The following is a 24,226-nucleotide window of genomic DNA, read 5'->3' as shown; positions in this document are numbered from 1 at the left end:
ACACAGGGAGATCTGCTTGGTGCTTTTTGTCCACCTAGAGGGGTGGGATAGGGAGGGTGGGAGGGAAACACAAGAGGGAAGGGATATGGGGATATATGTATATGTATAGCTGATTCACTTTGTTATAAAGCAGAAACTAACACACCATTGTAGAGCAATTATACTCCAAAAAAGATGCTAAAAAAAAATACTGTAGCCATGTGCCAGGCAACACATCTTCCTAACACACTCTAATTCAACCTCCAGCACTGATATTTGCTCTAAAGCAGCAACGAATTGCTTTCTTTACTGGGATGTGGAGGCTTCCCCCTCCTTCTCAGAGCACGTATGGAGTCAGTCTTGAACTCAAATTGCAGCCCTGCCTCTAACAAGTAGCCAGTCACCTCCTCCAGCCCCTTCCTCCCCTGTGAGCTGCCTCTCCTCCAGGGCTGTTTGACTTGCAGCCTACAGAGCAATACTGGCACACAGTAAGTACTCAGTAAAAGGTAGCTGCAATCACAATCACATCTTTGCAAATTCCCTTGTCTTTTCCTAGGACCTGCACCTTAAAACGGGGTTAAACACATCACAACACAGATTTAGAGTTAAGACACAGGGGTCTCTCTGCATCCCCTCTGGCTGTTTTTCCCTCTTCTCAGGGAAAACTCAGGCAGAGAGAACTCAGGTCCAGAGAGGAGTGGGGATGGAAAGCAGAGCCTAGAAGAGGGGAGGCCAGGAGCAGGTCTGAAATGCTGACTCCCTCCTGGATTGAGAGCAGAGGACTACGGAGGGTCTGAGCCTGTTCCTGGATTTCACCACCTGCCAGCTACTCAGGAAAACACTGAAGAGTTCAGTCTCAGGTTCAGCTCTGGCCCTAACCCATGAGCTCAGGTTCCCATCCACCTCCAGGAGCCTCGGTTTCCTCCAGGACTGATTTGGAAAGGGTATCTAGGCCCTCACCTCCACAGCCACTCTGCCATTACCATTTGGTGTTCTTGATCCTGGGCTCCTTCTTCCAAGCTCCTGTGTCAGGAACAGACCTGTTTCAGCTCTTGCAGGTCATTGAGAAGACTGGGGAGGAAGGGCGAAGGGGCTGTGAAGTCCTTACTGTCTCTTTTGAATTCACAGAGATGAAGCTCGTGCTGAAAGGCTGCTCCAATGTCAGCAACTCCACCTGTGAGTTCCTGGCTACTGGAAATCGGACGGTTGGAGGAGTCACTTTCCTAAAGTTTGAGTGTGAAAACAGCTCCGATGTCTCCTCAACACCCACTCCCACTCCCCCGAGCTCCACCAGTGACACTGGCTCTAAAGGCTTCTTCACACCCTTGACCCTTGGCAGCCTTCTCCTGCTGAGGTTGCTGCTCTGAGATCTGCACCCTCAAACCCCCCCGTCCCCTGTTTAACTGCTCAGTGAGTAACAGTAGCAGTCACAGCCTTCCAGGTAATGCCCTGTGATAGCCACATTATTCCTTATTATTAAAGCATTGATTCATTCAATGACCAAATCTGTCCTGATATGTTCTGGGCTGGGCTTCCTTCAAGCCACTGTCCAGCACCACTTCCCAGTTACTTGCCTTTGAAATCTTTGCACCTTTGTGTGTGGGCTCTCAGGACCTCCCTGATCCCTGTCTAATTTGCTTCTGAGAAGCAGACCCTTCCACCTTGCTGGCATCTTTTGCTTACAGCCCTGCACTTCTGGGGATCAACATGCCACTGTCCCCATCCTCACACTCGGAGGGAGGGGCCCAGCCATAATGCCCTGTGTTGACCCCAGCACTGATATTTGGCTCTTCAGCAATTGAACTGGCTGTAGTCTCGGGCCCACAGTGACATTGTCTAGGACACTGTCACCACCAGACCCAAAGTGGGTGCACAGGGGTTGCTGAAAGTTGTCAGATTCCCCTGCCTAACCTCCCAGGCAGGGGCATAATGCTGTCAGTGCCCTGCTGACTAGGTGTCTCTAAGCCTTGTGCAGAATGGAACATGGCTACAGAGGCCCAGCCCCTCCTCTCAGAGAACTACAATCAAAGGCAGAGTCCTCAACTCCACAGCAGATACCCAGGGAGCAAGAAAACCATTCAATCCAATATGCACAGAAGCCCAGTTTTAGTAAATAAGGGGGGCCTTGAGCTGGACTTGGAAGAATGGGGTTTTCTGTAATAAAAACTTTTAAAGGTGTAACCCAGTGTGGGTCTTTATTGTCCAGGCTTGCTGATGAAGATTAAGACCAAAGCCACCAGAAAGGCCATCTGATGGTAGCTCATCACCACATTCATTTTCATTTATTTATTTTAGTTTTTTTATTTTGAAATAATTTTAGATTTCTCAAAGAGTTTCAAAAATAGTTCAGAGAGTTCTAGTACCCCCTCACCCACCTTCCTCTTACATTCACATGTTACATAACCACACTGCAATTACTAAAACCAGGAAGTTAGCATTGAAACCATACTGCTAACTAATAGACCTCATTTGACTTTTGCCAGTTTTCACTAATGTCCTTTCTCTGGTCCAGGATCCAATTCTTTGCATTTAGTTGTTATGTCTCCTCAGTCTCCCACACTCTGTGACAGTTCTGGAGTATTTATTTTATTGACCAGTTTTTCAGAAATTTGAGCTTGTCTGAAGTTTTCTTAGGGTAAGATTGAGGCTATATCTTTTTGGCAAGAATCCCACAGAAATGATGTGTCTTGTAGCCTTGCATGAAATGGAACATGGGTACAGAGCCCCAGTGCATCTTATCAGGAGTTACATGATGTTGATATGTCATATCAACTGGTGATGTTAATCTTGATTGCTTGGTTAAGGTCATATCTGCCAGGTTTCTCCACTATAGAGTTACTGTTTTTCTCCTTTGCAACTAAAAATAAGCTAAGGTGTGCTGCTGTAACAAATAGATCTTAGTAAAAAAAACCCCAAAACATCGGGGTTTAATACAAGGAAAGTTGATTTCTCAGTTATTTAAACCCATATAGATGTTCCTGACTGGGCAGCTGTCCTGGGCAGCTCCCCTCTGAGAGTGAGGAAGGGGCCAGACTCCTTCTATTCCATGGTTCTCCCATCCTCTGGGATTCTTGGGCTCTTAGTTAATGGTTCTGCATCCAGCTTGCTGACATGCAGAGAGTCTAGAGGACCATGCAGCATGCCCCAGGGGCCAGGCCTCAATTACATGGCCTGGGAGGAAGTAGTTTATCCACATGCACCTTGCAGGATCAAGGTGCCAGGATCAGAGCCAGTATGGCTTGGTGGTAAGGGGCATGGCCTCTAGATCCAGAGGCATAGCTTCAAATTCCAGGCCTGGAACTTTGGGCAACAGATGTCTTTTCTCTGTGCCTCAGTTTCCCACTACTACTAGAGAGATAGTGATAATGCCTGATGCCTGCGGTTGTAAGAGCTGCCAACATAGTTCCCCTTGTCAAGGAGTAAATACTGGTCTATGCAGATGACTCCAGTTTGAAAGCAGCTCTCCCCATCCTCTAGGGAGAGGGTGGACTACCAGAAAGAGTGAAGAGTGCAGCCCTGGCCCACTTCCCTCAGACCATGCTGACCTCACCAAAGTTATAGCTGCTTCTGTGTCTCAGGATTCCCTCTCCCTTTTCATCCCCTCCCCAGATCTCTATGGCTGCTGCCACCATGACTGCACAGGCCACAGCACAGCTTGCTTACATCTTCACGTGGCTGCTGACTCCAGGCAGCCAAGGGCACCACCAGAGCTGACCTGTTCTTAGAACCTCCTGGAAGTTCCGCCGCTCAGGCTCGCTGAGAAGAAGTGGTACTTTGGGGGAACTGCAAAGAGTCACACAGGAATGGAAATCAGGGCTGAGGACTGGGAAGGCAGCTGGAAGGTGAGCAGGGCTAGATCCCAGGAGGTTCCACACATTGGAAAGACTTTGGCTTTAGACCGAGGGCTGAAAAGGGCCACGGCAGAGGTAAGCACAGAAGTAGGAGTAGGATTGGTTTTCCATCCTGGGAGGTTCTCAGACTGTAGGGTGCAGGTAGAAAGACAGCAGAAAGACAGTACAGGGAGGGAGTTTAAATGGAGAAGTAGTAGGGACATGCCCAGGGCAAATGCTCTGTCCTGCTGCTGTAATTGAAAGTAATTCACACCATTCTATGCACTTCTGTTTGCACTGTTGGCTCCTGCCTCCTCACCCAGAGTAGGGACCAGGTCAGAGCACCACTCCTGCTCAATGTCTACATTCCTTTCCTTGGCTGTCCACACGTAACTCTGGATTCCTGTCTTCTGGGCAGGGTCTAGGACTTCCCACCCAGATAAAGCCCTTTGCTGCCAATTCTTCCTTAGTCCCAGCCTGGGCTCCAGCATAAACCCTGTATCTGAGGAGGTCCACAGAATTCTATACTCACATTGTACAGTTGGACAAATCATGAATCACTGATTTTCACAGCTCTTTACAGTTGGTAAAGCTCTTTTGCCCAGGTTATTTTATTTTTTTTAGAATTAGCTTCATTCATATATTGTATGATTGACATACAATAAAATGTACGTGTACCAACTAATGAGTTTTGACAAATGTGCCCATGTAACCACTCCTCCAGTCAAGATATAGAAGCCCTCTCCCCTCAGACCCCCAAGGTCCCCCACTCTCCTTGGAATCCACTCTACTCCAGCCCCAGGTTCCCACCTGCATCTCCACTGTCCCAACCTGGAAGTGACAGGCAGCTCTTCTGCTCATATTCCATTGAGCTGAGCTGCTATTTGGCACCACCTGGACACAAGGCTATGGGCAACATAGGCTCTGGGGAGGTCAGTTCTTCCCAGCAACAACTCCCCTGCCATGGAAGAGGGAGGTCAGGGGACTGTTTCCACTAGGTTCCAAGCCCTTCCACCCTGTCCTCCTCTCCCCACCCCACTCATTTCCTGGGCCAGGAAGACAGAAGGAGGGTGTGGGGTTCTCTTTTTTGTGGACTGGATATAGCAACTGTCAACTGAAAGAAAATGCACAACCTAAAAGCTGAGAATTATGTTTTATTGGGCAGACTTACTGAAGACTTAAGCCTGGGATACAGCCTGTCAGATCTCTCTGAGGGACTGTTCCAAAGAGATAAGGGATCACCTACAAATTAGCACTTGCCATCTACCTTTACAAGGATCAAATTATGAGCTGCTGCAGCTGCTGACCTTCAACATACCCTGAAAGGAGTTCAGTGTAGAGATCAGGAATGAGGCCCTCTGTACTCTGGAAAAGCTGGCAGAACAAGTCTTCAGAGAGTTAGATATTTTCAAGAGACGATTTTATGAGCCCAATTCTTGTATCTCCTCATAACCAGAAAAGCACTAAAATCCTTCATGGTGACGTCTGCTCCTTGTCACCAGCAGTGACCTTCATGGGACCAGCAGAAAGCTTCTGAAAAAACTATGTGCTTGATTGCACATGCTTCCCCTTCACCAAAATCACATATATATTGACCTTCCCCCCACCTCTTGGGAGCAGCTCCTCAGAGCTATATGAAATGCTGTCTCCTGGGCTATAGTCCTCATTTTGGGCCCAGTAAAACTTAACTCACAACTCTCACGTTGTGCATTTTTTTCAGTCGACAGGGAAGAGCCAAGATATATTGGAGTTTTTGCTGAAATAAAACTGTGTAGTGGGACATCAAAAGATTGCTGCTAATCACAAAAAAACACATCTCAAGTTAATGATTTTACTGCTTTTCTATGTATGGGAAGATGCAACAGTCTGGGCTCACTGAAATTATCCCTTTGATATGCACCTTAACTATCTAAGGCCAGAATCCTCTTTTTCTCCCTCCTGAATTCCCCTCAGGATACACTATGGCGGGGTGGCGTGGTGGGGATGGGGAGAAGGGTGGGTGCAGTGGCTGATGGCTTTATGGTCACAACATCCTTTGTTAACTGAAGTGGCAGGCAATATTCTTTGTTCACACACCTCTCAGTTGAACTACCATCTGAACTAGATCTTCAAATAATTCTTGATCTGAAATATGAACTGAACCAAAGCTAAAACCACTAATCACTATGAATCTTTTCAATATCTGTTTTTAACTGGATGAGTGAATATGCCCCAGGGGACTGTGAGAAGAATGCTGTCTTGATATATTCTGCAGGAGCCTTAAGCATCCAAGTGTGACTGTAGATGTGAGCATGGGAGTGAGGAAGGTTGAGAGAAGGGACAACCCAAGCAAGATGGGCAGTGGGCTCAGGACATTGTTGCTCTTATGCTGGGGAGACCAGCTGCTTGGATCAAGTAATTCCAGGGATTCTGGTGTACCCAAATGTGCTCCCATCAGGGGTGGAGTCAAGATGGTGGCAGGGGAGGATGTGGAGGTCCCATCTCCCCACACCTAAGGCACCTGCTGGACACTGGTGAGGGACCACAACACCCAAGGAGATGGTAGTAACCCCCAAGCAACTGGGTAGGATGAGGGGAGAGTGAGGGGAGAGAAGAAGTGGAGGCTGGACAGGACAAGCAAGCGCCCCTGAGGGGTAGCTGAGAGGGGGGAGGCGTTCCCATGCCTGGAGGGACACTCAGGGGCTTGGAGGATCATGAAGGAGTGTGCCTAGCATCTCCCCTGCCCAGTCAGGCCCCAGGAAGCCTGCAGGGCTCCTGGGCCGGGTCCTCCGCCCTCAGAGGCCCCTTCCAGGATGCACTGGTCCTAGGGGCATAGGAGGGAGGCAGGGGAAGAAGAGGAGAGGCGGATGGTGGGGGGGCTCTCTGGGATTGGAGGATCAGGGGAGGTGCAGAGGGTGTTTCCCCCACCCACTCAGACCCCAGGAAGCCTGCTGTGCTCCTGGGCCTGGTCCTCTGCCCTCTGAGGCCCCCTCAGCTGTGGGGATCCTAAGGGTGTAGGAGAGAGGGAAGAGGGGGTAAAAGGAGGAGAGGTGAGCAGCAGGGACCATGTGGGGTCAGGGGATCAGGGGAGGTGCCTTGGGCATTTCCCCCACCCACTTGGCCCTGGGAAGCCTGCTGGGCTCCTGGACCTGGTCCTCTCCCCTCCAAGGCCAGAGGCACACCTGGTTCCCTCTGGCTGCATTGAGCTTAAGCCCCACCCCCACCCCCTCAGGGCCTTTTCTGGCCCTGTGGGTCCTAAGCATAGGCCCCATCCACCACCTAAACCCTACCCCTACTTAAGCCCCGCCTCCCCAGCCCCCAGAGCCAAGGCCTTTTTTCCTGCTTTTTTTTTCTTTTTCTTTTCTTTTTTTACTATTGTGGTTCTGTTTTACCTTCCAGTTGTTGTTTCATCTATCTATCTATCTATATATATGTTTTATTCTTTCTAACATACATGTTTGCTTTCTAATTTAATTTTATTTTTTACTTTTGTTATGGTTCTCCTTTTCTTTTTTTTTTTTTGCTGCCCCATGCACCTTGTGAGATCTTGGCTTACAAGCCTGGGGCTGGGCCAGAGCTACTGCAGTGGGAGCTCTGAGTCTGAACCACTGGACTAACAGAGAACCTCAGAGCCCAGTGAATATTCACTGGAGTGAGGTCTCCTGGAGGTCCTCATCTTGGCACCAAGACCCAGCTCTACCCAACAGCCTACAAACTCCAGTGCTGGAAACCTCAGGCCAAACAACCAGCAAGACAGGAACACAATCCCACCCACCAAAAAAAAAAAAAAATGAGATGACAAAAATTATGTCACAGATGAAGGAGCAAGGTAAAAACCTACAAGACCAAATAAATGAAGAGGAAATAGGCAACCTACCTGAAAAAGAATTCAGAGTAATGATAGTAAAGATGATCCAGAATCTCCAAAATAGAATGGAGGCACAGATTGAGAAAATACAAGAAAAGTTTAACTAAGATCTAGAAGAACTAAAGAACAAACAAACAGAGATGAACAACACAATAACTGAAATGAAAAATACACTAGAAGGAATCAATAACAGAATAACTGAGACAGAAGAATGAATACATGAGCTGGATGACAGAATGGTGGAAATAACTGCCGAGGAGCAGAATAAAGAAAAAAGAATGAAAAGAATTGAAGACAATCACAGAGACCTCTGGGACAACACTAAACACACCAACATTTGAATTATAGGGGTCCCAGAAGAAGAAGAGAAAAAGAAGAGGTCTGAGAAAATATTTGAAGAGATTATAGTGGAAAACTTCCCTAACATGGGAAAGGAAATAGTTGTGCAATTCCAGAAAGTGCAGAGAGTCCCATTCAGGATAAATCCTAGGAAAAACACACCAAGACACATATTAATCAAACTCACAAAAAGTAAATACAAAGAAAAAATATTAAAAGCAGCAAGGGAAAAGCAAAATATAACATACAAAGGAATCCCCATGAGGTTTTGAGCTGATTTTCAGCAGGAACTCTGCAGATCAGAAGGTAGTAGCAGGATATACTTAAAGTGATGAAAGAGAAAAACCTACAACCAAGATTATTATACCCAGCAAGGATCTCATTCAGATTTGACAGAGAAATCAAAAGCTTTTCAGACAAGCAAAAACTAAGAGAATTCAGCACCTCCAAACCAGATTTACAACAAATGCTAAAGGAACTTCTCTAGGCATGAAACACAAGAGAAGAAAAAGACCCACAAAAGCAAACCCAAAACAATTAAGAAAATGGTAATAGGAACATACATATCAATAATAACCTTGAATGTAAATGGATTAAGTGATCCAAGCAAAAGACACAGACTGGCTGAATGGATAAAAAAACAAGACCCATATATATGCTGTCTACAAGAGACCCACTTCAGACCTAGGGACACAAACAGACTGAAAGTGAAGGGATGGAAAAAGATATTACATGCAAATGGAAATCAAAAGAAAGCTGGAGTAGCAATACTTGTATCCAATAAAATAGACTTTAAAATAAAGCCTGTTACAAGAGATAAGGAAGGACACTACATAATGATCAATGGATCAATCCAAGAAGAAGATATAACAATTGTAAATATTTATGCACCCAATGTAGGAGCACCTCAACACATAAGGCAAATGCTAACAACCATGAAAGGGGAAATTGACAGTAACACAGTAACAGTAGGGGACTTTAACACTCCACTTACACCAATGGTCAGATCATCCAAACAGAAAATAAATAAGGAAACACAAGCTTTAAATGACATAATAGACCAGATAGATTTAATTTATATTTATAGGACATTCTGCCTGAAAGTGGCAGAATACACTTTCTTCTCAAGTGCACATGGAACATTCTCCAGTATAGATCACATCTTGGGTCACAAATAAGGTCTCGGAAAATTTAACAAAATTGAAATCCTATCAAGCATCTTTTCTGACCACAACACTATGAGATTGGAAATCAATTACAGGAAAAAAACCTGTAAAAAACACAAATACATAGAGGCTAAAGAGTGTGCTACTAAATACCCAAGACATCACCAAAGAAATCAACGAAGAAAAAGAAAATACATAGAAACTAATGACAATGAAAACAAGATGACCAAAAACCTAGGGGATGCAGCAAAAACAGTTATAAGAGGGAAGTTTAGAGCAGTTCAATCTCACCTCAAGAAACAAGAAAAAACTTAAATAAATAATCTAACCTTACACCTAAAGCAACTAGAACAAGAAGAACAAAGAAAACCCAAAATGAGTATAAGGAAAGAAATCATAAAGATCAGAGCAGAAATAAATGAAATAGAAATGAAGAAAACAATAGCAAAACTCAGTAAAACTAAAAGTTGGTCCTTTGAGAAGATAAACAAAATTGATAAACCTTTAGCCAGACTCATCAAGAATAAAAGAGAGAGGACGCAGATCAATAAAATTAGAAATGAAAAAGGAGAAATAACAACTGACACCACAGAAATACAAAGGATTATAAGAGCCTACTACAAACAACTATATGCCAATAAAATGGACAAATTCTTGAAAAGGTACAATTTTCCAAGATGGAACCAGGAAGAATTAGAAAATATAAAAAGGCTTATCACAAGTAATGCAACAGAAACCGTAATTAAAAATCATCCAACAAACAAAAGTCCAGGACAAGATGGCTTCACAGGCAAATCCTATCAAACGTTTAGAGAATTAACACCTATCCTTCTCAAACTCTTCCAAAAATTTGGAGAGGGAGGAACACTGCCAAATTCGTTCTATGAAGCCACCATCACCTGGATACCAAATCAGACAAAGACATCACACAAAAAAAGAAAATTACAGGCTAATATCACTGATGAACATAGATGCAAAAATCCTCAGCAAAATACTAGCAAACAGAATCCAACAACACATTAAAAGGATCTTACACCATGATCAAGTGAGATTTATCCCAGGAATGCAAGGATTCTTTAATATATGCAAATCAATCGATGTGATACACCATATTAAAAAATTAAGGAAAAAAATACATATGATCATCTCAAGAGATGCAGAAAAAGCTTTTGCCAAAATTCAACACCAATTTATGATAAAAACTCTCCAGAAAATTGGCATAGAGGGAACCTACCTCAAGATAATAAAGATCGTATATGACAAACCCACAGCAAACATCATACTCAATGGTGAAAAACTGAAAGCGTTTCCTCTAAGATCAGGAATGAGACAAGGATGTCCACTCTCACCACTATTATTCAACATAGTTTTGGAATTCCAGCCACGGGAATCAGAGAAGAAAAAGAAATAAAAGGAATCCAAATTGGAAAAGAAGAAGTAAAACTGTCACTGTTTGCAGATGACATGATACTATACATAGAGATTCCTAAAAATGTCACCAGAAAACTACTAGAACTAATCAATGAATTTGGTAAAGTTGCAGGATACAAAATTAATGCACAGAAATCTCTTGCATTCCTATACACTAATGATGAAAAATCTGAAAGAGAAATTATGGAAACACTTCCATTTACCATTGCAACAAAAAGAATAAAATACCTAGGACTAAACCTACTTTAGTAGGCAAAAGACTTGTACTCATAAAACTATAAAACACTGATGAAAGAAATCAAAGGTGACATAAACAGATGGAGAAATTTACCATGTTCTTGGATTAGAAGAATCAATATTGTAAAAATGACTATACTATCCAAAGCAATCTACAGATTCAATGCAATCCCTATCAAACTACCAATGGCATTCTTCATAGAATTAGAACAAAAATTTTACGGTTTGTATGGAAACACAAAAGACCCCGAATAGCCAAAGCAATCTTGAGAAAGGAAAACGGAGCTGGGGGAATCAGGATACCTGACTTCAAAGTATACTACAAAGCTACAGCAATCAAGACTGTATGGTATTGGCACAAAAACAGAAATACAGATCACTGGTACAGGGTGGAAAGCCCAGAGATAAACCCACATACACATGGTCACCGAATTTATGACAAAGGAAGCAAGAACATACAATGGAGAAAAGACTGCCTCTTCAATAAGTGGTGCTGGGAAAACTGGACAGCTACATGTAAAAGGATGAAATTAGAACATTCTCTAACGTGATACACAAAAATAAACTCAAAATGGATTTAAGAGCTAAATGTAAGATCAGAAACTATAAAACTCTTAGAGGAAGACATAGGAAAAAACACTCTTTGACATAAACCACCATAAGTTATTTTTTGACCCACCTCCTAGAGTAATGAAAATAGACAAATGGGACCTAATGAAACTTAAAAGCTTTTGCACAGCAAAGGAAACTATAAACAAGATGCAAAGACAACTCTGAGAGTGGAAGAAAATATTTGCAAATTAAGCAACAGACAAAGGATTAATCTCCTAATTATACAAACAGCTCATGGAGCTCAATATAAAAAAAAAATCCAATTAAGAAATGGGCAGAAGATCTAAATAGACATTTCACCAAAGAAGACATACAGATGGCCAAGAGGCACATGAAAATATACTCAACATCACTAATTATTAGAGAAATGTAAATCAAAACTACAATGAAGTATCACCTCACACTGGTCAGAATGACTTTCATCAAAAAATCTACAAACAATAAATGCTGGAGAGGTTGTGGAGAAAAGGGAACCCTTCTGCACTGTTGGTGGGAATGTAAATTGATACAGCCACTATGGAGAACAGTATGGATGTTCTTTAAAAAGGTAAAAATAGAACTACCATATGACTCAGCTATCCCACTCCTGGGCATATGCCCTGAGAAAACCATAATTCAAAAGGACACATGTACCCCAATGTTCATTGCAGCACAATTTACAATAGCCAGATCATGGAAACAACCTAAATGTCCAACAATAGATGAATGGGTAAAGAAGATGTGGTAAATATATACAATGGAATATTACTCAGTCATAAAAAGGAAAGAAATTGGGTTATTTGTAGAGATGTGGATGGACCTAGAGTCTGTAATACAGAGTGAAGTAAGCCAGAAAGAGAAAAACAAATATCATATATTAACACATGTATGTGGAATCCAGAAAAATGGTACAGATGAACCTATTTGTAGGGCAGGAATAGAGACGTAGATGTAGAGAACAGACATGTGGACACAGAGGGGGAAGGGGAGAGTGGGACAAATTGGGAGATTAGTTTTGACATAAATACACTACCATGTGTAAAATAGATAGGTAGTGGGAACCTGCTGTATATCACAGGGAGCTCAGCTCGGTGCTCTTTGACAACTAGATGGGTGGGATTGGGGTTTGCGAGGGACGTCCAAGAGGGAGGGGCTATAGGTATACATATAGCAGATTCACTTCATTGTACAGCAGAAACTAACAAAATATTGTAAAGGAATTTTACTCCAATGGAAAAAAAAAAGTTCAAACAAAAGAGTGCTCCCATCAGCCAAGTTACCAAGAGAAGTAAGGTCAAGCACAGCATCCCAGGAAAGGGAATAGTGACCAGTTGGATCTCTGATGCCAGGGTCTCACAGTGAATCATTCCCAGAAGTGGTTTTCCATTATTATTTTTTTATTGAAGTATAGTTGATGTACAATATTATGTAAGTTACAGGTGTACAATGTAATGACTCACAATTCCAAAAGGATGAGGTTGGGGGGGGGGGGCTTCCTTGAACATCAACCCTGAAGCTGGAGGTAGGTCCCTGACCCTGGCTTCAGAGGTGGAAGTCATATGTAGATTAATAGTGGTGGCAGGGCTTGGCTGACACAGAGAAAGCAGGGTCCCCTGCTGCCCATATTTCCCCAGGGACTGTCACAGTCTCAAATGCAGCCACTCTCTTGGTGCTAAGAGCCACCTATTTCCTATGAACTAATTGTAATGACCATCACTTTACACCTTATTGGAGATGCTACCTAGATGTGGAGATTGTGAGGAAGTTGAACCAGACGGTAGGTGAGAAAACGAGCAAGAGTCTGTGACAGAGGTAGATATGAAGACTAAATCAGGGGATCGAGGGTCCCTGAGACACACCAATAAGCCCAGACCTCACTTCTGTGTGATTTGGCATCAACTCAATATCAGAAGCCACAAGGATGGTAACAGTGGTGATGATACCGAAGTCAAAGCTCCCTCTGAACAGCTGGCTTTGTGTCACACTTTATTTTCAGGAGGTAGGGTATTATTTGTCCAGCTGAGAAGACAGAGGCTTGCAAAGGCCAGATTCCTTACACACAGCTATCTACATAGGTCCTGGGATCGGATCAAGTTCTCCCTGACCACGAAAATCGAAAATCAAGGAAGAGCCAAAGTGAGCTGTTACTGCTTTCTTACTGACTGGGTGTGGGTGGCTGGGTCCCTGAGCAAGTCGACTCTCCTGGCTTCAGGATCCCTCAGATTCCTTCCCATCTGTGTCCCTTTAGAACGTTATATCCACGGTGAGGACTTGGGTTCGGGCATCATCCTCTTCAGGCTTCAAGGCGGGTGTGAAGGGGCAACAGAGAACTTGGAAGAACTTGAGGTCTCAAGTGAGCACACTGGCCTGGGAGCCTGGACAAGGCCAAGCTTCTTCCTCAACTGAGGGGCCGGCTTGAGACCCAGTGTCCCTGCCCTGGGGCACTCAGTCCTGGTGTCGGCTAAGAGCATACTCCCAGCTGTCTTTCTTCCTGCCTTCAGCTCTTCGTTTCACTTTTTGCCTTTTTTCTTGGAGTTCACTGTGTAATTTGTGTTCCCCCAGCCCATCTCACTTGCTTCCACTTTCTTCCCCTCTGAACTGGACACAGAACTAAAGTTTAACTTTTTCATTTCTTAAAATGAATAATTTCTATGGTTTCTCTGTAAATTATTTACTGTTTTATCTGGATGAATTAAGCTTTTATTTGTTTGTTTGCTTGTTTATTATGTATTTTCCTCCTGAGGGTCAGAGACCTTCTTGGCAAAAGGATTCTCTGTCCCCCCACCCAAACACCACCCCTTTTGAGACCCAAGCACACCCGGGAGCATGGAAATGGTTCAGGCTGAGCTACAGAGGGTTTGTGCTCTGCTTGAGGGCCCAGGGTGCCCTTCCAGAAGAAGCCTGTCTGCACTTTGGAGGGGGCACAGTCCCCATCAGTGAAGGACCTCCTTGGGGACTGAGGCCTCTCTTGGACCTGTCTTTTGTCCAGGGCATCCCATCTGGTCATCTTGGATTCATAGACACCAACCAGTTAAGAGCAGCCCACACAGAGCAGCCTATTATAAATTACTTTTCTACAACTTTGATTTTCTCACCTCACAATATATCCTGGAAATCGCTCTGCACTTGTTCATGGAGTCTCCCGTCCTGTTCTAGGGGTGCTCAGGATTCCAGAGTGTGTCTTTTTAACCTCTTCATGCTGTATGGGCATTTAGGTTGTTCCAATATTTTGAAATCACAATGTTTCAATGAATACCTTTGTACGTATGTATTTTTATATTGCTAGAGGTACATCTTCAGGGTAGATTCCTGGAAGTGAGTCAAAGAAATGTATCTGCATATAATAGTTTTTTTTGTTAGGTTTACTGAATTCTGCTCTTGAAGAGCTGTGTTATTCTGCATCCTCACCAGCAGTTTATGAGGGGATATGTTTCACCACGGCCTCGCCAAAGAATGTGTTGTCTTACATTTTAATGTTTGCTAGTCTACAGGTGAGAAATAGTATCTCAGTGGTGTTTTGTTTATTTGTTTGTTTGTTTTTGCGGTACGTGGGCCTCTCACCGCTGTGGCCTCTCCCGTTGCGGAGCACAGGCTCCGGACGCGCAGGCCCAGCGGCCATGGCTCATGGGCCCAGCCGCTCCACGGCATGTGGGATCCTCCCGGACCGGGACACGAACCCGTGTCCCCTGCATCAGCAGGCGGACTTCCAACCACTGCGCCACCAGGGAAGCCCCTCAGTGGTATTTTAATTTGCATTTCTCTAATTATGGAGTTGGATGAATATTTTTTCAAATGTTTAAAGACCACTAAGATTTTATATAGATCTCACATATTTTGTCCGTTCATGTCCTTTTTCTACTTTTCTAGGAAATTTTGTTTCTTTGTTTTAAATTGTTTTTTTCATTTTGATTTAATAGGTGCAGAAACAAATTTTATAATCATATCAGGAGTATATCTTTCACTTCTAAGTTTACAAAAGTACAGTACATACTTTATCTCATTCAATCTTCATAAGATGATTGTGATATACAATTAATAAAAAATCTACATTATTGGGGATTTGTGAGGATTAAATGAAATAATGCACAATTGGTCACTAATCTGCACAACTTAACAAGTTACTAAACATTAAATAAATGCCAATAATGGTCAATTTAATTATTATAATATTAATATTTCTAATAATCTTTTAGCAAAAGGTAAACTTTGGGAAATTAGAATATTTATGTTTTTAACATCCCATATTATGTGAGTCATTTGTTTCTATTTTTTGAAATACTGTGTTTTCCTAATCAGTTAAATGAAAACTATAGTTCTCTTTCTATAACTAATGTAGGAATAGATATATGGATAAAATCCTATAGTCAAGAACTCTGCATTAACAAATTAAAAAAAAATTAGCCATTGTAGCCAGTGCTATTAAGTACATTCACGATGTTGTGCAACTGTCACCACTATCTAGTTCCAGAATACCTTCATCACCCCAGAAAGAAAGCCCATACTCATTAAGCAGTCATTGCTCATTCTCCTCCTTCCCTAGCCCCTGGCAACTACAAATCTGTCTTCTGTCTCTATGGAGTTGCCTATTCTGGCTATTTCATATAAATGGAATCATTTACTATGTGGTCTTTTGTATCTGATTTCTTTCACTTACCATAGTGTTTTCAAGATCCATCTATTGTAGCATGTACCTGTGTGTCATTCTTTTTTATGGCTGAATAATATTCCACTGTCTGGTTATAACATATTTTGTCTAGCCATTCCTCTGTTAACAGACATTTGAGTTTTTGCCACCTTTTTTAACTGAGCAGGACCCTAAGAGGCTTTCCTGAGACAGACCACCACCCCCCGCCCCCGCCAAATCCTCTGCCTTCCTCTCGTTTGTAGAAAATCTCCCAGGCCTCCCCTGAGTCACCAAAGCCTCCCTTTAGTCACCAAAGCCTGGTTCAAGAATTAAAGATTGAAAGGATGTGAATATGTAATGACAAAAATAGCAGTTGGGCCAGGAGAACTGGTGACAATTTAAACAGTAAATCAGCCATATGGGAGTCGCAGAATCTTTAGTTTCTCCCTGAAGTACATATATAACAGTATTTGATGCACATTCCTGACTTGTTTTTCAGATACTAAAGCCCCTACAAAATGGAAGAAGTTAATTGCATGATGCCCATGAGCACATAGCTCCCAGACTGGCTGGAGCCTGATAATGTTAACCCCTGTGACACCACCCTGTTACCCCACCATCAGCCAATCAGAGAATTGTGAATAAGCTGATCACACACCCTGAGACTCCCCTCCCTCACCTTGCCTTTAAAACTGCTTCCCTGGGGGCTTCCCTGGTGGCACAGTGGTTGGGAGTCTGCCTGCCAGTGTAGGGGACACGTGTTTGAGCCCTGGTCCGGGAAGATCCCACATGCCATGGAGCAACTAGGCCTGTGCGCCACAACTGCTGAGCCTGTGCTCTAGAGCCTGTGAGCCACAACTACAGAAGCCTGCAACTACTGAAGCCCATGCTCCACAGCAAGAGAAGCCACCACGGTGAGAAGCCTGAACTCTGTAATGAAGAGTGGCCCCCCAATTGCCACAGCTGAGGAGGGCTCTCACACAGCAGTTAGGACCCAATGCAGCCAAAAAAAAAAAAAAAACAAACTTCCCTGAAACCCATTGGGGAGTTCAGGTCTTTTGAGAATCAGCTGTGCGGACTACTTGTTTGGTGCCTTACAATTAATGCTGCATTTCCTTCACCATAAGCTGTTGTCAGTAGATTGGCTTAACTATGTGTGGATGAGTGGACCCACGTTTGGTTCAGTAACACTTATGACTATCATGGCAGTGTTATTATGCACATATCAGGCACAAGTTCAAACCCCTGTTTTAAATTCTTTACGGTATATACCCACACGGGGAATTTCTGGGTCATATGACAATTCTATTTTTAACTTATTGAGGAACCACCAAAATTTTTTCCACAGTGACTGCACCATTTTACATTCCCACTTGAAACATGATGTTTCAACATTCTTGCCAACACTTTTTTTTAAAAATTATGGTCATTCTAAGTATTAGGTATGTAGTAGTATCTCCCTGTTGTTTTGATTTGCATTTACCTAATGATTAGTGTTGTTGAACATTTTTCCATGTGCTTGTTGGTTATTTATATATCTTCTTCAGAGAAATGTCTATTCAAGTCCTTTGCTCATTTTTAAATTGTGTTGTCTTTTTGTTGTTCAGTTGTAAAAGTTCTTTATTTATTCTAGCTATTAGATCCTTAACCAGATATGTGATTTACAAATATTTTCTTCCATTCTGTGGGTTGTCTTTTCACTCTCTTGATACTGTCCATTGATGCACAAAAGTGTTGAATTTTGATGAAGTCCAATTCATCACCTTTTCCTTTTGTTGTTAGTGCCTTTTTGTCATATTTAAGAAACCATTGCCAAGGTCATGAAAATTTACCCCTATGTTTTCATCTAAGAGCTTAATAGTTTTAGGTCTTATATTTAGGTTTCTGATCTATTTTGAGTTAATTTGTGTATAAGGTGTGAGGTAGGGGTCCAACTTCATTCTTTTGTTTGGGATATACAGTGATCCCAGAACCATTTGTTGAAGAGACTATTCTTTCCTCATTAAATAGTCTTGTCAAAAACCAAGTGACTATAGTTTATGAGCATATTTCTGGACTCTCAATTCTAATCCATTGATCTATATGTCTATCCTTATGCCAGTACCATATTGTTTTGATGTGTAGTAAGTTTTGTAGTAAGTGGCAATAAGTAATAGCTTTGTAGAAAGTTTTGAAATTAGATGGTGTGTGAGCCTCCAACTTTTATTTTTTTCCGAGACTTCTTTGGCTATTTGACTCTCTTACTACTTCAGATGGATTTTAGTATTGGATTTTCCATTTTTGAAAAAAAAGGCTGTTGGGATTTTGATAAGAATTGCATTGAATGTGTACATCACTTTGGGAAGTATTGCTATCTTATATTGTTTTCCAGTTCATGAACATAGAATGTATTTCCATTTATTAGGCCTTCTTTAATTTCTTTCAGTGATATTTTGTAGTTTTCAGTGTGCAAGTCTTGTTCCGCCTTGCCTAATTTATTCCTAGGTTTTTTAAAAAACTAATTAATTAATTAATATTGAAAAATAGTTGAGTTACAATATTATATTAGTTTCATGTGTACAACATAGTGATTCAAAATTTTTATAGGTTATACTCTATTTAAAATTTTTATAAAATATTGGTTATATTCCCTGTGCTGGACAATATATATCCTTGTTGCTTATTTATTTTATACATAGTAGTTTGTACCTTTTAATCCTCTATCCTTTTCATACCTCTCTCACCCTTCTTCTCCCCACTGGTAACCACTAGTTTGTTCTCGATATCTGTGGGTCTGTTTCTGTTTTGTTATATTCACTAGTTTGTTTTATTCTTTAGATTCCACATACAAGTGATAACATATGGTATTTGTCTTTCTCTGTCTGATTTATTTCACTAAGCATAATACCCTCCAGGTCCATCCATGTTGCAAATAGCAGAATTTCATTCTTTTTTATGGCTGAGCAGTATTTCACTGTTTATCCATTCATCTGTTCATGGACACTTAGGTTGCTTTCATATCTTGGCAATTGTAAATAATGCTGCTATGAACATTGGGGTGCATGTATCTTCTCGAATTAATGTTTTTCTTTCCTTTGGATATACACCCAGTGGTAGGACTGCTAGATCATATGGTATTTCTATTCTTAGTTTTTTGAGAAACCTCCATACTGTTTTCCATAGTGGCTGCACCAATTTACATTCCCACAGTGAACTAGGGTTCCCTTTTCTCCACAGCCTTGCCAACATTTGTTATTTGTAGACTTTTTGATGATAGCCATTCTGACAGGTTTGACGTGATACCTCATTGATGTTTTGATTTGCATTTCTCTGATGATTAGCAATGTTGAGCATTTTTTATGTGCCTATTGCCCATTTGTATGCATTCTATGGAAAAATGTCTATTCAGGTCTTCTGCCCATTTTTTATTTGGGTTGTTTTTTTCTTTTGATATTGAGTTGTGTGAACTCTATATATTTTGTATATTAACCCCTTATAGATCATATCACTTGCAAATATTTTCTCCCTTGTGGTAGGTTTTCTTTTTGTTTTGTTGATGGTTTCTTTTGCTGTGCAAATATTTTAAGTTTAATTAGGTCTCATTTGTTTATTTTTGCTTTTGTTTCTTTGCCTTAGGAGACAAATCTAAGAAAATATTTGTACAGTTTATGTCAAAGAGTGTTCTGCCTATGAGTTCTTCTAGAGTTGTATAGTTTCTTGTCTTACACTTAGGCCTTTAATCCATTTTGAGTTTATTTTTTGTATATGGTAAAAGAAAATGTTCTAATTTCATTCTTTGTCATGTAGCTGTCCAGTTTTCCCAGCACCACTTATTGAAGAGACTGTCTTTTCTCCATTGTATATTCTTGCCTCCTTTGTCATAGATTAACTGACCATAAGTGTGTGCATTTATTTTTGGGCTCTCTATTCTGTTCCATTGATCTATGTATCTGTTTTTGTGCCAGTATCCTACTGTTTGATTACTGTAGCTTTGTAATATAGTCTGAAGTCAGGGAGCATTATACCTCCAGCTCAGTTTTTCTCTCTCAAGATTGCCTTGGCTATTCATAGGTTTTTAAATCTTTTTAATGCTATTGTAAATGGAATTGTTCTCTTAATTTCTTTTCTTTTCTTTTGGATTGTTTTTTGCTAGTGTGTAGAAGTACAATTGATTTTTGTATGTTGGTCTTGTATCCTGCAATTTTGCTGAATTCATTTATCAACTCTAATATTTTCTTCTTTTGTTTACAGTTCCTTTGAAATTTTGACATTCTCTGCCTTCAAATTATGCTGATGGCATGGTTTTGTGTAGATTTAATTTTTTCTTTTTTTGTATTGATTTGGGAAGATATACTGGAAGACACCTAGGTAGGTGGCCTCACTGTCTTTAGTTATACAGAAGTCTATATTATTTTTAAAAATCAACATTATTAAGTTATACTTTGCATACTGTGAAATGAGATACACAGTTCAGTGAATTTTGACACGTGGTTATAATTGTGTGATGACCACCACAATCAAGAAGTGAAATATATCCAACACCCCAGAGGGGATCTTGATGTTCTTTCAGTCAATCATCAACCCACACAACCCTGACTTGCTTTTTGACACTATGGATTAGATTGGAGGTCTCAACCTCACACTATTGGTATGTGACGCTAGATGAGTCTCTGTGGTGGGGGGCTGTCCTGTTGTCTAGTGTCTTTTAGTATGTTTAGCTGTATCCCTGACCTCTGCCTACTAGAAGCCAGTAGCACCCCCAGTTGTAATAACCCATAATATCTCTAGGCAGTGTCACATATCTCCTGGGAGGCCAGTTGTCCCAATTGAAAACAACTGGATTAGATAGATTGGCTTGTTTTAGGGCTTTATATAAATGACATCATACATTGTGTACTGTTTTGTGTCTGGCTTCTTTTCCTCAGTATAATGTTTTTGAGTTTCATCCATGTTGCTACATGTAGCAGAGGTTCATTCATTTCATTATACAGGGGCACACAGTCATTTGTTTATGGTATATTATTTTTGACTTTGGATCAGTAGTCAACACACTTGGATTTTGGGGTGTTCTGCTCCAGATTTCCCTGGAACAACATTATTGGACATGATAATTTTATGATCAAATGTCTGCTTATGTGAGCATTTTGTTTCCCTCCAGGCAACCCTACATTTCCATACTTACTGAGCCATCCATCTTGTAAACTTGTTGCTGCCTTTTGCACATGCTCAGGGGTATTGTCCAGGACACACAGTAATTTATCTCATCACATACAATCAGCGAAAGTCAGTCGGACATATGGCTGGAGTCTGAACTCTTTGCTTTGCTCTCCTTCTTGGTAGGGAGGCCAAGGACCAGACCCTAACTCTGCCACCCTTCCCATTTGTGAGGGGCTCACATCCCTTGCTATGGTGGATGGAAAAATAGGGAAAGGAATGGGGTCTGTCCTTCCCACTTCTCCTCCAGCAAAATATGTATCCTTTCTGCTACCCACACTTCAGAACATTCAAGGGATTTGGGGCTGATCAAGGAAAAAGGTGACCGTGGGGAAGCAGTAACACATAAAAGGCTTTATTGACAGTGGATGAATAGGGCCACATGCAAGGGGAAATCTCTCCCAGTATGAGGTTGTCCAAAGGCTTGTGGCATGGGGGCCCCTATCCAGAAGGGAAGGAAGACAAAGGAACTCCTGGGGGGAAGGGGATCAGAGGAGGGACGTATGTGTTTAGGTGATGTCACTTAGCAACATGATGGAGAGTCTCTAGGTCAGAGAACTCTGAAGTGCCTTAGTAGCTTGGGGCCTTATAACTGCAAGACCTTATCTAAATGATGTTGGATGAGGTTTCAAAGAGGTATACAAAGGCAATCTCTGAATGTCTAAAACTTTGCTTGTTTGGGCTATTTTAAAAATAATTAAAAATTTGAATTTCATGATCACAGGCTTCTAAGCTAAGGGTAGCAGCCTGCTGTGAAGAGATAAACAACCTAGGAGCTGATACACAGAGGCCATCTTTGGCCCATTTATATAACACACACCAAACACTCAAGTGCTCCTCACTGGGTGCCTTTGCCCTCCACTCTCTTCAGGGATTTGTTCAGTGAGACACAAAAAGATGCAGTCATCACCTTCTGTGGAGATGCCTTGGACTTTTGCTTCCTTTGCATCCTTTGGACTCTTGGTGAAAGCTGAGGCAGACAGAGGCCAAGAAAGAAGGAGATGGGACCCAATGATGGAGAGGAAGTTCCCAGATTCTTGGTTTTAGAGACCAGTAAAAAGAACTTTGAGGAAGAGCTGCAGGGAAAAATAAACAAAGAGTGAGAATGTGGTGCCAGATCTCCAAGACTACCCACCTAGATTCTCCATGTGGCTCTCTACCTGAGAGCTCAGCAGGCCCATTCCACACATAGTCAGGGCCAGCTGGAAGTGCTGGGGACTTCATACTGAGACCAACCTCCATTACTGTGGGATGAGAGCTGGTAGAGAAGTGCCCCTCGGTAGGCCTAAGTCTCAAGTGGGCTCTGTAGAGTAGTAGCTGGCTCAGTAACCCACACTTTACCAGTGACTTTCCCTTCCCTGTGTCACTCCTGACTTCTCCCACTGGTGTTTCCCAATGAATGCATATCAGGGTCTGCTTGTGCCGTCTGTTAGAAACTCTACCATGTACTAGCTTCATAGCCTTGTAACTTCTCTAGCCTCATTTATAGAATGTGAGTCACCGTAGAACCCACCTAATAGTGTTAATATGAGGATTAAAGAAGTTAATACATGGAAGTGTTTGGAACAGTGTTTGGCATATAACAGATGCTCAATAAATGTTAACTATGAGAATTATTGTTAATTTGCCAACTTTTTGTTTCACCAAGTTAGGGCATTAAAAAAAATGCCCTTTCCATTTGCCATCACCACCTATCCTCTCACATGCCTTTCCTCTTGTAATCCATTCTGCATAGACCACCCAGATCCTTCTAAAGCCTCTGGTCATCAGGAACACTCCCTTGCTCAAAACCTCCCAGAGATTCAAAATGAAATCCACAGGTCCTTCCTTGGCCCATGTGGCCCTGCACTGCTGCCCATGAGTCTCTCTTAGACCACACCTTGCCTCACCCCACTCTGCCCCAGTCTTCCTGACATCTCCAGAACACACCACACTTGCTTCCTCCTCAGACCCTCTGTACTCAGAGTGCTTCTGCCAGAACATTCCTCCCCATGTGTCTGCAGGGCTCACCTCTCCATTTCTGTAGGTTGGCTCTAATGTCCCTTTCAGAGAGGCAGGGACAGAAAGGGGATTGTCTAGGGGACCCCCTCCCCCCACTTCCCTCACTCAGTTTCCTTCCCCTGCACTGGTCAGCCTCCAGTGTATCAGGCGTGCATTTGCTTCTGTGTTCATAGCCTGAGCTCCACTATCCCTGGGGTATGTCTGGCCCACAACAGGTGGGAGGAATGAATGTTGAATGAATGGACACCTAGAGAAAAGACAGCACATTTTACTTCCCAAACTCGCAGAATAAAGCATGGACTTGAAACAGAGTTTGTTATTTATCCCAGGAGTGGTGCCAGTGGGTACTGGAGAACCCGGCTATCGTCACTGCCCATGGGAGAGTCTGGTGGAAGCCAAGCTCTTCTCTTCAGAAGAAGGCATCTATGTATTTTCAAAGCAAAAATTGCATCAGAGAAGGTTAAACAGGCAACCAATACTTTATTCATAGCTATCACCATAGGGGAGAGAGGCCAGAACTCAGTCTGAACTCAACTCCATTGAGGCAGAGGGGGAAGAGTTTTTAAGTGCTGGGGTGACTTAGTGGGAAAGTACTGGAGTACATTAGAGAGAAGCCAGAGCCATTTGTGTTTGCTAATTGGCTTTATCCTGAGGTAAAATAAACTTCTGCCTTTGTGTCAGGAGGTAGTTTTGCAATTCCGAGCAAGGCACCCACTCACCAGAAAGACTGGGAAATAGACGTGCTGTCTCCATCGATGATGACATTTCAAAGGGATGGCTCCAAAACCTTGAGAAAAACTTTTCTGGGTTGTAAAATTGTCAATAGGCTTTTAAAAAGATGTACATCTCTTGTAAAGAGAAATGATTTACAATGGCAAGTTTTCTAAAGCAAATGCTCTGAGAAAAGGGAGGTCAGGGGCCTAGGGTCTGGAGGAAACCTGCTAAAGTTTAGTCAACCTGAGGGGAATGGCAAGGCCACCTTGTTCAG

The 24,226-nt window shown here is 42.2% G+C and overlaps 1 protein-coding gene across 4 annotated transcripts in view; it reads left to right on the top strand.

Annotated features, from left to right (window-relative positions):
* LYPD8 (LY6/PLAUR domain containing 8) overlaps positions 1 to 2,160 on the top strand; it is a 36,858-nt gene extending 34,698 nt beyond the window's left edge. For all 4 annotated transcript variants that reach the window (XM_033413497.2, XM_033413496.2, XM_033413498.2 and 1 more), the window contains exon 6: positions 1,108 to 2,160. In XM_033413497.2, the coding sequence (XP_033269388.1) occupies positions 1,108 to 1,346 (239 nt within the window). In that variant the 3' untranslated portion in view covers positions 1,347 to 2,160. The remainder of the gene's footprint in view (positions 1 to 1,107) is intronic.
* Positions 2,161 to 24,226: the final 22,066 nt, after the last annotated feature.

Source organism: Orcinus orca, chromosome 3 (assembly GCF_937001465.1).
Source record: "Orcinus orca chromosome 3, mOrcOrc1.1, whole genome shotgun sequence".
In the NCBI taxonomy this organism is placed as follows: domain Eukaryota; kingdom Metazoa; phylum Chordata; class Mammalia; order Artiodactyla; family Delphinidae; genus Orcinus; species Orcinus orca.
Note: the sequence above shows the minus strand (reverse complement) of the source record. Positions and strands in the feature narration are given on the sequence as shown.